We start from the raw sequence: 16358 nt of genomic DNA, 5'->3' as shown, positions 1-16358 counted from the left end.
TGATTTTTGATTGATTTGTTTGTAAGTGCAGTGATCTTGCAAATAGACTCCACCCACATGCTCGTCTAATTGGCTGATTTTTTAAAAACTTTTTATTGATTTAGTTGCGAGTGCATTGTACTTTCAGGGAGACTCCACCCACATGCTCTTCTGATTGGCTGTGTTTTGTTTTTTTGTTTTTTTATTGATTTGGTTGCGAGTGCAGTGTGCTTGCAGGGAGACTCCGCCCACATGCTCTTCTGATTGGCTGTGATTTTTTATTGATTTGGTTGAGTGCAGTGTACTTACAAAGAGACTCTGCCCACATGCTCGTCTAATTGGCTGATTTTTTAAAAAAAACTTTAGATTTTGTTGCAAGTGCAGTGTGCTTTCAGGGAGACTCCGCCCACATGCTCTTCTGATTGGCTGTGATTTTTTATTGATTTGGTTGTAAGTGCAGTGTTCTTGCAAAGAGACTCCACCCACATGCTCGTCTAATTGGCTGATTTAAAAAAAAAAATGTATGGATTTAGTTGCGAGTGCATTGTACTTTCAGGGAGACTCCACCCACATGTTCTTCTGATTGGCTGTTTTTTTTTTTTTATTGATTTGGTTGCAAGTGTAGTGTTCTTGCAAAGAGACTCCACCCACATGCTCGTCTAATTGTGTGATTTTAAAAAAAAAACGTTTGATTTGGTTGCGAGTGCAGTGTGCTTTTAGGGAGACTCCGCCCACACGCTCTTCTGATTGGCTGTGATTTTTGATTGATTTGTTTGTAAGTGCAGTGTTCTTGCAAAGAGACTCCGCCCACATGCTCTTCTGATTGGCTGTGTTTTTTCTGTTTTTTTTTTATTGATTTGGTTGCGAGTGCAGTGTGCTTTCAGGGAGACTCCGCCCTCACGCTTTTCTGATTGGCTGTGATTTTTGATTGATTTGTTTGTAAGTGCAGTGTTCTTGCAAAGAAACTCCACCCACATGCTTGTCTAATTGGCTGACTTTTTAAAAAACTTTAGATTTAGTTGCGAGTGCAGTGTGCTTTCAGAGAGACTCCGCCCACATGCTCTTCTGATTGGCTGTGATTTTTTTTATTGATTTGGTTGTGAGTGCAGTGCAGACAAATTGCTTATCACTCGAATCATGCTCTATGGTAAAAGTGTTCTGAGATCATAACATAATATTTTGCAAGGAACCATGCAAAATTCAATCCATAATCTGCCCTGTAATCACAATTTGTGTGAAAAGGAGCAAAGGATATTGGTGTTTTACTGCAACTAGCTGGAAACGACTGTGAGTTGTATGTATAGGTGTTTTTGGAGTTAAAATGTCTGATTTCTAATGAGCTTATGTTGTAATATAATGTTCTGAGAAGCTGGTTTATGTTTCCTATCAAACTTTTACTACACACTTCTAGAGTCGCTCTTGTTGGCATTTCAGCAGCACCAACAAGTTACTGAGTAATGATTACTCAAGGAAGCAGTGCTGCAAAATTAATAAAAAGCATTCCAATGGTCTGTGCGGAAGCGTTCATCTGAGGCTGATGGTACAGGTTAAAAAGCCATTTATTTTATCGTGTGATTTCTGGGGAGGACAGAGATACATTGCTACCAACCTGATCTGCATTACTGATTTACAGTCAGTGCGTTTCTGAACTCATATGTGGTGTGTTTTATTTTACAGCATTAAAAGAGCGGTCTGTGCTGTCGTTTATAAAGTGCAGTGCACTGTTATAAAGCTATGACCCTTTAAATGAGCCCTCTGTAGCATCCACTCAGTGTGATTACACAGGCGAGGGAAGGGCGGTTCGGAAGGTCTTCATTTTTTTTAATGTGAGTTTTAACAGGAACTGAGCCATAATTTAACACCTTACTCAAGCAATGCCTCTCATTCCATCAGTGCATTAGGTAATGGTTATTTTGTGGATTTGGGGGCATACAATGCTCAATTAATCTTTGATGAAACTCTTGCTTATGAAGCGGAGCGTGGCATCGCAACCCGTGCCGTTGCCAAGAGCCCGTGAACTCTGGAATCAGGCCCGATATGAAACATAAAAATAGCAGAAAGCCCCATGGACAAAGTTTAACATTTAGATAACATGCTTCTCACCTGCATAAAGGGCACATGCAAGACCCGATCAATAATTCAGACCTTAAGAAGAAATGCATTTATTGGTTGATATTTAAGAGGTGTCCATCCTCTCGGAGTTGGAGTCGAGACTCAGTGTTCGTATTAAAGTATATTACCTGAGAATAGAAATGCAATGGTACAGAAAGCACAAATGCAACAGAAATTACTCTAAATGGATGATGAAATCCAGGGCAGATCAAGTCACACACTTTAATAACATCAACCCAGAATCTTCGAAATGCTGAATGAAGTATGATATGCAATTAAATAAACTAGACCTGCAATTTACGTGCTTAGCCACAGGGAGAACGGCTGGGAAATGCTGTACTTTGACGTGTTGAAATGCAAGATTGAACAGATAAATTCTGCTCTGTTTTATCTTTAGTTTTAGCCCATTAAACTCCTGCGCTGTCTGTCGTCGTTCATGTTTGATGACTGTGGTTGTGGACGGTGTCTGTGAACATGTGAATATGTCTCTCTCTGCATCCACAGGCTCTCATTAGTGTTTTTACACCTGATTGCTCATCATACACTATATTTGTCTCCTATGATGGCGGTTTTACACATCATATGAATGAAGTGAGATTTTGCAATCATACTGCAGTGTTCACAAGATCAAAAATTACAAGATTGATTGGTGAATCTCATGAAGCAACGCTATCTCACGACCAATTCATATGTATTTTGTAAGGTGGCGAATTCATACGACCTCACTCGAATTCATATGATTTGTCTAAACCCCAGTGACGGGTAGGTTTAGGGTCATTTGTACAGATTCATATGAATTAACCACCTCGTAAAATACGTATGAATTTGCTGTGAGATTGTGTTGCATAAAGAAGTAAATCTCATGAAACTGACCAAAAAACATGTCCAGAACATATTTAAGCCCAAAATCAACTTTTGAATATTCAACATTTTAAATATTCAAATGATTTGAATATTATTAGCATTTTGTTTAAAGAAAATGAAACATTTTTAGGTGTCTGCATTGTGACATTATTTGTAACAGCTAAGTTAATATCTCCCAAATAATGGATGGACTGATGTTCAATAATTTAATATTATTGTAACTAGATAGATAGATAGATAGATAGATAGATAGATAGATAGATAGATAGATAGATAGATAGATAGATAGATAGATAGATAGATAGATAGATAGATAGATAGACAGACCCACACATAGTTACCATAAAAAAATAAATGCATAAATAAATAAAGCAATAAATATGGTAATACAGTAGTAATGGGAATTTACTGTTAATGGCTTGGAAAAAAAAATAAAATAAAATAAAATAAACAAATAAATCTCATACATTCATATATATTTTAACTCCAAAATCAAAGTAAGAAATATGACTCTTGAATATTCAAATAATTTAAATACTTTGCTTAAAGAAAATTTAGCAAATTTTGGTGCCTGCATTGACATTTTAAATATTTACAAGACAATTTCTCACAAATTTCATTATATACTTTAATGCAAGAAACAACTCGTTAATGACTGACTGAAAGGGAACCCTAGACACACACGCACGCAATTATATATAATTAACATTATCAGACAGAGAGTAATATAATAAAAATAACAACTAAAAATGGTAATTAATAAATAAATAAATCAGGCAATAGTAATGAGAATTTATTGTGCATGGTGGTAGTTTTAGAGAAATATATATCAATCCAAAACATCCTAACAATCCTAAAATAGGCTTCATTTTTTTAAGACAAAATATAATTTCATATTCTTTTCTTCCTTTTGATTTTAGAATAAATGAGATTCACTTTTACATAAATATTCAAACAAGGTCAGTGAAAGATACAACAAATGCCAGCATGAATGAAACGAACTTCAGTAAGAGAGATGGAGTCGCTCAGCGTCTGTGTCTCAGTAATAGAGGAGGGGATTGTGTGTGTTGTGTTGGGGGTGTTATTGTGAACCCAGGGCTTTTGGCACCGCCACTGTCGTCGAGCTGCACCCATCCATGAACCCACCATCTGGATTCTCCCACAAATCACATTAAAGTTGCAGGAGCAGGAATACATCAAGCTAAATGAATATTGGCTCAGGGGTCCACAGACAGTCTGACGAGAGAGAGACGGCCGAGCTGTGATGATCAGTCTTGGACTCTGACGGTCTGTTCGGCTCAGAGATGCTGGGAATCTGCTCCGGCCAATCCAATCCAATCACTTCTGCATACAAACACATAAATAAGCAACTTTTTTTTTTCTTTCTATTTTTACATCTCTCTATCTATCTAAAGATTTTTTTTTTTAAGTTTTCAGTGTTTTTTTTTTTTTTTCTCAGTGTGTGTAAAGCTAAATAAATGCAACATAACCTCCAACACAAATCCTATAATTCTTCTTATAGCAAATGTGTAATTACTATGAAGCAATTATCTGCATGCATGCTGCACATTACCTTCCATTAGAAATGGATACGCTTCATTATATCGGGCTAGCTTCCATTACCATGTTTTATGTCAATGCTGAGGTATGATTTATTATTTATTTAAGAGAATGATACAGTGTCTGGCAATGTAATGCAATAGATCTCTCTATAGGGCTTTTTGATTGTATTTTTACATCACGAGGGATATACTGTGTCTCCTAATGTGCTGTATTTATGCTGCATGATAAACATGGAAGAAGTTTTGTCCTTCAGGACTGTCTAGTGAACTTCCTGATTCCTGTATCGTCTACGATAATATTGTAATGGTTGGAACAATGTGTGATCTGAAATTACTGAGAATGTCACTCACTTTGCAGAAACCATAAAATAGTTCAGTAAACAATGTTAACATTTTAGACTCAGTATTGTGTTTTAGGTTTTTTTTGGACAAACTCTTTTGTATCTCGGAGCAACACATAGCAATGTTTCGTTACTGAATGAATCCACATTTTGAATGAATCAGTTTAGCAATAAAAGCAGCCTAAAGACACAAAGCAAGCAGAGAGATTTGGAGGTTTCCCTCCCCATGTGGACTTCTTCTCTTCTGCCCCAGACATGTTGCCAATTGTTGTTTTTCTTTAATTTTCCTTTGGTGTTAAGTGAGTAATCTTCGGTGTTAATTGAACTGAAAATGTTGGATTGTTTCTGCCAATTATGTGTTTGGTATAACTCTTTACTGACAGTTCAATTTGCTAATTCAGTTCTGTTATTTGAGTTATTTGGAAACCTGTAGGGAGATGGGTGTGTGCCATTTTTCTTTGTAATTCATTGTTTTCTCCTGTTTTTCTGAGTGAGACAGGGAGACTGCTGTTTTTCTTTTCATTTTCTTTTTGTTATAGGTAATTTAGAAGATTACATTTTTTTTTAGAACCTTTTTGTTTATTTTTTTGGCCTTGCTCCCTCCTGAAGCTTTTGTTTCCTATTTCTTTTCTGTTTTAAAGGTGCCCTAGAATCAAAAATTGAATTTATCTTGGCATAGTTGAATAACAAGAGTTCAGTACATGGAAATGACATACATTGAGTCTCAAACTCCATTGTTTCCTCCTTCTTATGTAAATCTCATTTGTTTAAAAGACCTTCGAAGAACAGGCAAATCTCAACATAACACTGACTGTTACGTATCATTATCATTAATATGTATGACCCCAATATTTGCATATAGGGAGTGTGTGATTTAAAGGGGCCGCAGCCTGAATCGGTGCATAGTTAATGATGCCCCAAAATAGGCAGTTAAAAAAAATAATTAAAAAAAATCTATGGGGTATTTTGAGCTGAAACTTCACAGACACATTCAGGGGACACCTTAGACTTATATTACATCTTGTAAAAACTGGTTCTAGGGCACCTTTAATAAATTATACTTCAGTTTGATCTTTGGTTAGTTGTGTTTCGTTCTAGAGCTGGAGATGAGAAGTTCCCCATGATCTTTCTCATTTTTGTTACATTTTCCCATTGACCCTTAGACTTAAAAAGGGGAGATTGTAACATGAACGATTCAATGACTGAATTAATCAGCAATTTGAACTAATCAACCGAATGAATGATTCAATGACTCACTCAGTCGAACCCACAACCTTGCAAAGTGTACTTCACTTGACTCGTACGCATACACTGACGTTCTACGCATGCACGGTTTTGAGCAATCTCTCACTACGAGTTACAACCCATGTAAACATCTTTGTGTTATTTCATGCTAGAGTTGTACAAATGAGGGTACTTTCTAACTTCTTCGCACAATCTCTCGTCTATGTAGGCCTCTATCGTCGCTGTAGCTTGCGTGTGTTCAGGTCCGTTCTGTTCATGTAGGTTTTCTTGTGGATGAAATTATTGCTGCAAAATAATAATAATAATAATAATAAATAATTAAATGCACCTGCACGTTCAAAGTACGTGTGGTTACTAAAATATGGTGGTGCACGTACTCTTCTGATGACGAAATTCACATTATGTGCACTGTACGCTGACCCTTGCATGCATGTACAACGCATACTTTGGGCTTAAGATAGTGACTCACGGTTTCATATTTAAAATATTGTTTCATAAAAAAAAAAAAAAAAAAAAGATTTCAATTTAAAAATTATTTTGTAGCATTATTTATGCAATTGTAAATACAGTGTAAATTCATTCAGGGCACTTCTGAGCTGCATTAAACAGTCTGTGAAAATACTAAATGCCACTTTAGATGCAGCTTCTGCGCCACTTCTGAACTGCAAAGTTACTGAGATGCTGATTTAATTTGACTGGTTACAGCCCTGAAGTGCTTTATTTTTCTAATTGAATGTATTGATTAAATGCAAGAATTTAAAGTTCACCTGTAGTCAATAATTTTGACCCTTAAGAGTCATCTTTGATCACCAAAATGACATTTTTTTTTTTTCTGTGAAAAAAACAAACAAAACAAAAACAAATTCTTCATGCTTTAAAATAGCTTGAATGTAACTCTACACCCTTGCCTCATTTAATATATGAGGAACCATGAATATGCAAATTAACCCCGCCTCCACTCACTCACAACAGCTCAAAGATCCACTCGGTCAACTTACTGAGGTAAACGCTGCACAATGGTATTGCTTGCTACAACGTCGGACAAATAACGGTAATTAATATGATTAGCCTTTTGCTTGACTACATTATAAAACATCTAATATTGTGTTGCTAATGTTACACAAACCAAGTTTTTGTTCGTGAATCAGACAGTTGCTTTCTAACAATCAGTATCCTTAGAAACATTTTGAACAACTCAGAACGTCGGTGGAGAAAGACATATATTTCATCATAACATTGTAATATACATCATACACCCACTATATTGCTAAATCTACACAAAATCAACAGAAAAGTATACCAGGATAACCTGGCTTCTCTCGAGGCTCCCCTGCTAGTTCGCTGTTAATGATATGCTAAAGCCTGTCGGCACATTGACGTGATTGCTTACAAGGTAGTTTGTGACATCACAAACATCAGTGATTTTCACTGCAGTTTTAAGGAGAATATGCTCAGCAATGGTGTTGACTGATGAATTTGCACATGGTTTGTATTAAAGCATATTAAAACCCCCACATAGACATATAAACACCATTAAAAAAAAATTCACAGGAGGTCTGAACATAAGATGATACATACATCTAACAAAGGTGGAATAAATTGCAATTGCAAGGGTAAAAATCCTCTGGAAATCAATTGAAGGGGACAAAAAATGGCCTTGTAGTGGATAACAGCAGTTTCTGTAGCTGCTGTGAACTGACAATCATACAGAATATGAAGAATATGAAATACCAGCAGAAAACCCCAGAAAATCAACAAAATCCCAGAAAATATCGAGATAAGGTTTTCTGAGTGGTTTATAGTCTGGTTTTATGTGGTTGCGAGGCTGTTCTGGTTGGTCTCTTACAGGAATCATTCAAGGAATCAAGCGTGAGATATGTTTATTGTATGGCGTGATGCTATTGCATGCCGACACAAGCATGCATTCAGACCCTCACTCACTCACTCACACACACACACACACACACACACACAGCAGAGGATATTATGACAGCCCTGGTAAATAAGCCGAAGCCGATCACGACAGAATACATCAATCACTCCTCTGTTTTATTCCATTATGTAAAGTCCTCCCACTCCGAGGGGACAGTTCAAAGTCAAGTAGACCTCTGACAAAACTTCCACAACAAACTCCGACAGCATGATTCACTGTCACCGTCAGGGCATTTTTGAGCAGCTGAACTGTAGATGCTCTACGTGCGATCGGGTCCTTCACAGCGGCGCTCGTTTTCAGAGCGGGTTAATGTGAAATAAAGAAAGTTCTGTCATCGACTATCTGCAGCACTTTCTACCTGTTGCTCGCTGATGTGAAATCAATAATGTCTGTAATGACTTTAACATCGATTCTCTTTCCCGTTTTCAGGTTTGCAGGTCATTTTCCCCGAGTACCTGCAGGAGAAGTTCGTCCAGTCGGCTCTCAGCTACATCATGTGTAACGGGGAGGGTGAATACATCTGCCAGAACAGCCAGTGCATCTGTCAGTGTGCTGACGAGTTCCCTCAATGCAACTGTCCCACGACTGACCTCCAGATCATGGAGAACACGCTCATCGGCATGGCGGAGACTTGGGAAGCTTCTTACAGTGACTTCGAGAACTCAGGTAACACACTTCAGCCAGAAGCGAAAGAGTTTCGCCATTGCGACGTCTCATTTTTCGGCGGAAATGTCCTTTCAAAACCCTAAATTGAGTCTGCTCAGAACGCCAACACAATGATCTGACAGCATTAGCTGGCAAGTTAGCTTGTCAGGACTGTCAGCAAGTCTGGGCTGGAGCCAATTTTACCATCCATTGTCAAATATGACAGTTTCACCACGCTACACATCATGACTAATAAGTAGACGCGGCGACAGCGAGCATCGAGTCAGGTGTTGTAATCCCATTCGCGGATCGATTCCCACACCGCACACTTCCTCGGCTGCACTAATTGGGCTAAGTGACGTTTGAAGTCATCTGCATTGATTTAGCTTGAATTAAACAGAAGACGTCTGTTTGCTCATTCAATAGAGGAGCAGCTCTCGGCATGCGTTCAGCGCTCATTATACGGCATTATACTTGCCTTTTCACTCATTTTCTAATGCACGTTGCTGAGAGAACAACCTTTTCTTATTTTCATCCAGTCAACGAACCGGAGAATGTAAATAAGCTAACTGCATGTCCACAAATAATGCACCTATTATCCACTAAAAATGTAGGTAAATATGCATTAAAATTTTTCTCCCATATTAAAATGCATTCATGCACAAGTATATAACGCTGTACATTAATGTTGATTATTTTAATGGATTTTCAATGTATGCGTGATAGAGTATGCAAATTTATTAATATACTATTATATGCATGCTATTATAGCACAGGCTTTTAATGCAAACCTTTATACAGTGTGTAAGTGCCATGAAAACACTAGTTTGTGTAGAATAAAATGCATTTAACTAATACACTTCTATTCAAAAGTTTGGCAAGTCTTTTTAATATTTTTTAAAGAAGTTTCTTCTGTTCGCCAAAAATCAAAAATACAGTAAAAATTTTGAATTTTTTTACAATGTAAAACAGCAGTTTTCTATGTAAATATCTAGTAAAATGTAATTTATTCCTGTGATCAAAGCTGAATTTTCAGCATCATTACTCCAGTCTTCAGAAATCATTCTAATATGATGATTTGCTGCTCAAGAAACATTTATGATTATTATCAATGTTGAAAACATTGCTTCATATTTTTTTGTGGAAACGTGATTCTTTAATGAATATAAAGTTCAAAGGTTGAAATAGAGATATTCCGAAACATTATAAAAATCTGTAACTTTTAATCATCCTTGCAGAATAAAATAATTAATTTCTTAAAAAAAAAAGTCATATGACCTTAAACTTTCAAATGGTTAACAAATAAAAGAAAATAAATTTAATGCAAGTGAGTAACAAACGGCTGCATATTTAAGCAACACAGTGTACTGATTCTAGTCTCTTTAAGGTAGACTTTAGGTAAGACAGTATAAGCTTTAAATATAATTGATCAGCTTGTTATATGCTGAGTCTGTTGTCAATTTCTGTGAGCCACCTTGTGCCGAAACTCTGCATAAGACTTGCATGCTAACTTCTCTCTTTGAGCCAATCTGCAATAAACCAAGCATGAATAATTCAGCGCCCCACAATGCTTTCTCTGGGAGAAGAGGAGCTTCTTGCGGTTTATTGTAACAGTCAATTTCACCCCACTGCCTGGACTCAAATCGCACGCCACGGGCGAAAGCGCTGCTCCATTCCCGCTCCCAAAAGATGGATTCATAGAAAGGCTGTGCAGGTTTATGAATGAATATTATATTTCTACAAACTGTTTCTCTGATATTATAGATGCACTGCTGCAAACTTACTTGCATGGCAATATGTGTCTGTATCTATAATTTTATACAAAGCAAAGAAAGAAAAAAATAAAAAACACACACACAAACAATGGTTCACCGCTAGGGGTGCGATGATCTCTGTGAACCCATGAATCAGTGTCTGTATGGCTTTTTCCTGATCTTGGATTAATTTATTAGACATTTTAATGACATATTTGTATAATAAAAAGGAAGAGTTGTGTATTTGGGTTAACGGTGTGATAATAAGTTGGCAAAACTCAAAAGAAGAGCAATTCAGATTACTTAAAATGTGTCAGTTTCGTGAACTCAAAAGATAAAGAAAGTTCTAAATACTCATAAAAGTTAATTTGATTGAACTTATTTGTTTAATTTAAGTTTGCCCTACTCAAACCAATTAATTATTTTGAGGGTTAGGGTTTATAGCACAAGCTCTCCATAAAAACAAAACAAAACAAGCCTTAAAATTTAATAAAGTAACACACGTTATACAGACAATTCATATTTAATGGTATTAGATGATTTGTTTATTGCATTTAATAGATTATACTTTCAATAAAACATTTGCAGTTGGTTTATAAGGTGTTTTTATGCATGTTTGGGCTGAGTTTTCACTGCATTTACACTGTTTTAACCAGCGTGTGGCATTTGCTTTAAAACAGCTGCTTCAATTGATTAAGTTGCTGTGCTCAAAACTGTACAAATTCAAATTCTGCCCCTAAATGTTGTAGTTTAATTTACAAGTATTATATGGTATATGTGCATTGATTGCTATGAATTTTTAGTCTATATCTATTTATAATAATTTCTGGCTATAATTTTAAAGGCAGATTGTGACGTATCTTAATGGCACTGCTACAGTACCTGTCTGATCCGCAAGGAGTAAATTACAATCTTCAAGAAACACAATCTCAGGCTTCATTAGTCCTCTAAATGGAGTAACGCGCAGTATGCGAGATATGAGGAACTCAAAAGGACTGTCCATGCATCGATAACACTGTAACTGCATACAGTTAAAACCAAAAAATGATGGTTGTAAAATCACTGGTCCCTGGTTCCTAGATAGTGACCTTCAGGAGTTTGAAAAAAGACATTTATGTACCTTTAATTCTAGTTTAATCCTGTTTTGACATTTTTAGCTGTGAAAAGACATCATCTGATGAAGACTATTAAAATAACATTGCAGAATGGTTGTAGAAATGCTCTGTGAATGTACTGAGCATTGTCCTGGGTAGATCGCATTTAATGCCACGCACACGCCGACAGACATTTTTCACCTCACTGATCAAATATTTCTGAACAAAAAACATAAAGCAGAAATAGGTTACTCCCCAAGGTGATTGCTCAATATCCACCTTATGAGCATGCTATCTTATATATTATTAACGGGTAATAAAAGGTCCAAATAAAACCAGACACTGCGATATATTTATATAGAGCAGAGGACACTCAAATTGAGTCTGTGAACCTCAAGGTCGCTGCAATATTCCTCTGGACCGGCCAGAGGAGAAAACGCTCAAGCGCCGAATGGTGCATGAACAGATGAATCTCCTGAAATGTCAAGCTTATCAATTAGGGAAGTGATAATTGTTTGAACGTGTTAATAAACTCCTGCTTTAATGCCAATAAGTTCTTAAATTATCATCACCCAACCCATCGTTTTGAGGTGTGACTGAATATGATTCGTCTCCTGGCTCGGAGCGTGAGCTGTCAGCCTTCTGGATAATTCCTGTCATAATAGGGTAGAAAATGAGGATGTTTCTGGGATTTTTTTCTTCTTCTTTTTTTTTTTTTTTTTTTTTTTTTTGTGAAATTGCTATGCATTAGTTGAGAGATATACAAATTCCAAAATACCCAGAAGCACCTGAAATCGCCTGTGAAGATGTCCTGGGTAACACAAAAACTACCCAATACTGGGTTATTACATTTGACTCAGGATCTAGGTAACACAAAATCTACCCAATACTGGGTTATTACGTCTGACCCAGGATCTGTGTAACACAAAAACTTACCAAACACCGGGTTATTACGTCTGACCCAGGATCTGTGTAACACAAAAACTACCCAAACACTGGGTTATTACGTCTGACCCAGGATCTGTGTAACACAAAAACTACCCAAACACTGGGTTATTACATCTGACCCAGGAACGGGTAACACAAAAACTACCCAAACACTGGGTTATTACATTTGACCCAGGATCTGGGTAACACCAAAACTACCCAATACTGGGTTATTACGTCTGACCCAGGATCTGAGTAACACAAAAACTACCCAAACACTGGGTTATTACATCTGACCCAGGATCTGGGTAACACCAAAACTACCCAATACTGGGTTATTACGTCTGACCCAGGATCTGAGTAACACAAAAACTACCCAGACACTGGGTTATTACATCTGACCCAGGATCTGTGTAACACAAAAACTACCCAAACACTGGGTTATTACGTCTGACCCAGGAACGGGTGACACAAAAACTACCCAAACACTGGGTTATTATGTCTGACCCAGGATCTAGGTAACACAAAAACTACCCAATACTGGGTTATTACGTCTGACCCAGGAACGGGTAAAACAAAAACTACCTAAACACTGGGTTATTACGTCTGACCCAGGATCTGGGTAACACCAAAACTACCCAATACTGGGTTATTACGTCTGACCCAGGATCTGGGTAACACAAAAACTACCCAAACACTGGGTTATTACATCTGACCCAGGAACGGGTAACTCAAAAACTACCCAAACACTGGGTTATTACGTCTGACCCAGGATCTGGGTAACACCAAAACTACCCAATACTGGGTTATTACGTCTGACCCAGGATCTGAGTAACACAAAAACTACCCAGACACTGGGTTATTACGTCTGACCCAGGATCTGGGTAACACCAAAACTACCCAATACTGGGTTATTACGTCTGACCCAGGAACGGGTAACACAAAAACTACCCAAACACTGGGTTATTACATCTGACCCAGGATCTGGGTAACACCAAAACTACCCAATACTGGGTTATTACGTCTGACCCAGGATCTGAGTAACACAAAAACTACCCAGACACTGGGTTATTACATCTGACCCAGGATCTGTGTAACACAAAAACTACCCAAACACTGGGTTATTACGTCTGACCCAGGAACGGGTGACACAAAAACTACCCAAACACTGGGTTATTATGTCTGACCCAGGATCTGGGTAACACAAAAACTACCCAAACAATACTGGGTTATTACGTCTGACCAGGAACGGGTAACACAAAAACTACCCAATACTGGGTTATTACGTCTGACCCAGGAATCTGGGTAACACAAAAACTACCCAAACACTGGGTTATTACGTCTGACCCAGGATCTGGGTAACACCAAAACTACCCAAACACTGGGTTATTACATCTGACCCAGGAACGGGTAACACAAAATCTACCCAAACACTGGGTTATTACGTCTGACCCAGGATCTGGGTAACACAAAACTACCCAAACACTGGGTAACACAAAAACTACCCAAACACTGGGTTATTACGTCTGACCCAGGATCTGGGTAACACCAAAAATACCCAATACTGGGTTATTACGTTTGACCCAGGATCTGAGTAACACAAAATCTACCCAAACACTGGGTTATTACGTCTGACCCAGGATCTGGGTAACACAAAAACTACCCAAACACTGGGTTGTTACGTCTGACCCAGGATCTGGGTAACACCAAAACTACCCAATACTGGGTTATTACATCTGACTGTGACGATTTGCACAGTTATTAATCAATTTATGGGTGGAATATGAATATAATAATTCATAAGGTTTTATGAATTATTATTATGCACATACCGACCCAAGGGGGAATTAACCATATATGGTGAATTAACTACAACGAATTATAATCAATCACATATATGGTTAGTTCTGTTTTAATAATTATGTAGAGAACTACCGGTCCGTCCAGCACACCGATAAGTTCACAGACTATTACGACAGAAATATTACCCTGTGGCCACAAGGATCAATTTCTAGAATAGCATCCAAACGTAAAGCAAGGATATTAGAATCAGAACGTTAAAGTGACTCAGTTGTGGTTGAAGGAGCAAGTGAATAAAAGCGTGGATATGATTTGTTTAATATACAGAACGGGTAATACAAAGGTTATACGGATAAATGTACACAAGTAGATACAGATACATACAAGTGAAAGTAAAGGCAGAAACGAAAGAGATAATCAAAGCAGGGCAAATTGCAACAGTTCACCTTTAGGAGCCAGCAAGGAAACTCAGCATTTAAAATCGTAAAAACGTTATACTTGCATAGGTTCGTTGGGTGCTTAGAGTTTCAGAGCGCTCGGTTTGATAGTTGTTTCTTCTTCCGGAGGTTGTTTCGGCGAAGTTTCAAACGAAGGTTTAACTGTTGTAATATGACCCAGAAAATAAAGAAGAGAGTCCGTCTTGATGGCAGGAACTCGTGCAGAAAACTTGTGCATCGAAAAGACGTGTGTCATGGTATTTTAAGGACAACAGGCCAGAACGCCTTCTTGATAACGTCCTCCAATGATAGCGTTGCAATTTGGCGGTTTTCCACATCCCTTTGTCCTGTCCAACGAGTTAATTTATGGTATGTTGAATCAGTGCATTTTCTTCATAGTATTATTAAACATTGAACGATGCATTTGACAGAGATGTAACGTACATGAGTGAATAGCTCGGATTCACAGCTTTACGGAGAGATCAAACTCGACAGGTGTCTCTCGCCATATAAAGAAGATACACTTTCTACTCTAATACTATCGTTTAACATGAAAACTAACCTACTACAGTCAATTCTATGATTCTACATTAGCAACACATACATGCAACAAGCACCATAGTGGCAGATACATTCATATTTGCAGGTATAATATTTGTGTATACAGTCTTTATGTAGGGCTTTGTATGTGTGTGTGTGTCTGTGGGTGCGTGCGTGTATTTTCTTTTTATGACCATTTGGAATTCGGCCCTGTCTCCTCGAAACCTGATCCGTGGTGTTCGCATCTCCTTTGAAGTCACAGAGGAGAGTTTTGGGACTTATCGAAATAGTCATAAAAAGAGTCTCGTGATCCATTAGTGTCTGCCGGGCCGGATGAGATGTAAGATTTACAAACCGAAGTTCCGTGAATTGGGACTTAAACACAGTTTATGGTGGGACCTGCTCATCTTTGAGACTGTGCAGACCCTACATGACCCAGGAACGGGTAACACAAAAACTACCCAAACACTGGGTTGTTACGTCTGACCCAGGAACGGGTAACACCAAAACTACCCAATACTGGGTTATTACATCTGACCCAGGAATGGGTAACACAAAAACTACCCAATACTGGGTTATTACATCTGACCCAGGAACGGGTAACACCAAAACTACCCAATACTGGGTTATTACATCTGACCCAGGAATGGGTAACACAAAAACTACCCAATACTGGGTTATTACATCTGACCCAGGAACGGGTAACACAAAAACTACCCAATACTGGGTTATTACATCTGACCCAGGATCTGGGTAAAACAAAAGCTACAGAAACACTGGAAAAATAACCCCCCAAAAATGACCCAAAAAGCTCAACCCAAGACTTGGGTAGAAAAACAATAAGATTTGTTTAGAGAGTGTACAGTAAGAAAATCATTGCTGCAGTATATACAATATACAAATAAGCAATAATTAGAAATACAAAGATGTCACTTTTCTTTCATGCAAACTCTCACACCAGGTCAGCGAATAGAGACTTAAATATCTAGAGATGATCCACAATGAGATAAATCGAAATATTCAATATGGCGGCTAAATAAGTTGAAGTCCTGCTTTCCTTTCTCCTGTTTACTATAGTACACATGCTCACTCTAGCTTCTTTGTGCATTAGAGCTTAAGAAGCAA

At 37.7% G+C, this 16358-nt stretch overlaps 1 protein-coding gene across 1 annotated transcript in view; it reads left to right on the top strand.

The window, feature by feature from the left end:
* The window catches only part of brinp1 (bone morphogenetic protein/retinoic acid inducible neural-specific 1), a 184404-nt gene that overhangs the window by 147869 nt on the left and 20177 nt on the right, over positions 1–16358 (top strand). Inside the window, exon 6 of the mRNA XM_048189497.1 lies at positions 8466–8702. Within this exon, the coding sequence (XP_048045454.1) occupies positions 8466–8702 (237 nt within the window). The remainder of the gene's footprint in view (positions 1–8465; positions 8703–16358) is intronic.

This window comes from Megalobrama amblycephala, linkage group LG4 (assembly GCF_018812025.1).
Source record: "Megalobrama amblycephala isolate DHTTF-2021 linkage group LG4, ASM1881202v1, whole genome shotgun sequence".
Lineage (NCBI taxonomy): Eukaryota > Metazoa > Chordata > Actinopteri > Cypriniformes > Xenocyprididae > Megalobrama > Megalobrama amblycephala.
Note: the sequence above shows the minus strand (reverse complement) of the source record. Positions and strands in the feature narration are given on the sequence as shown.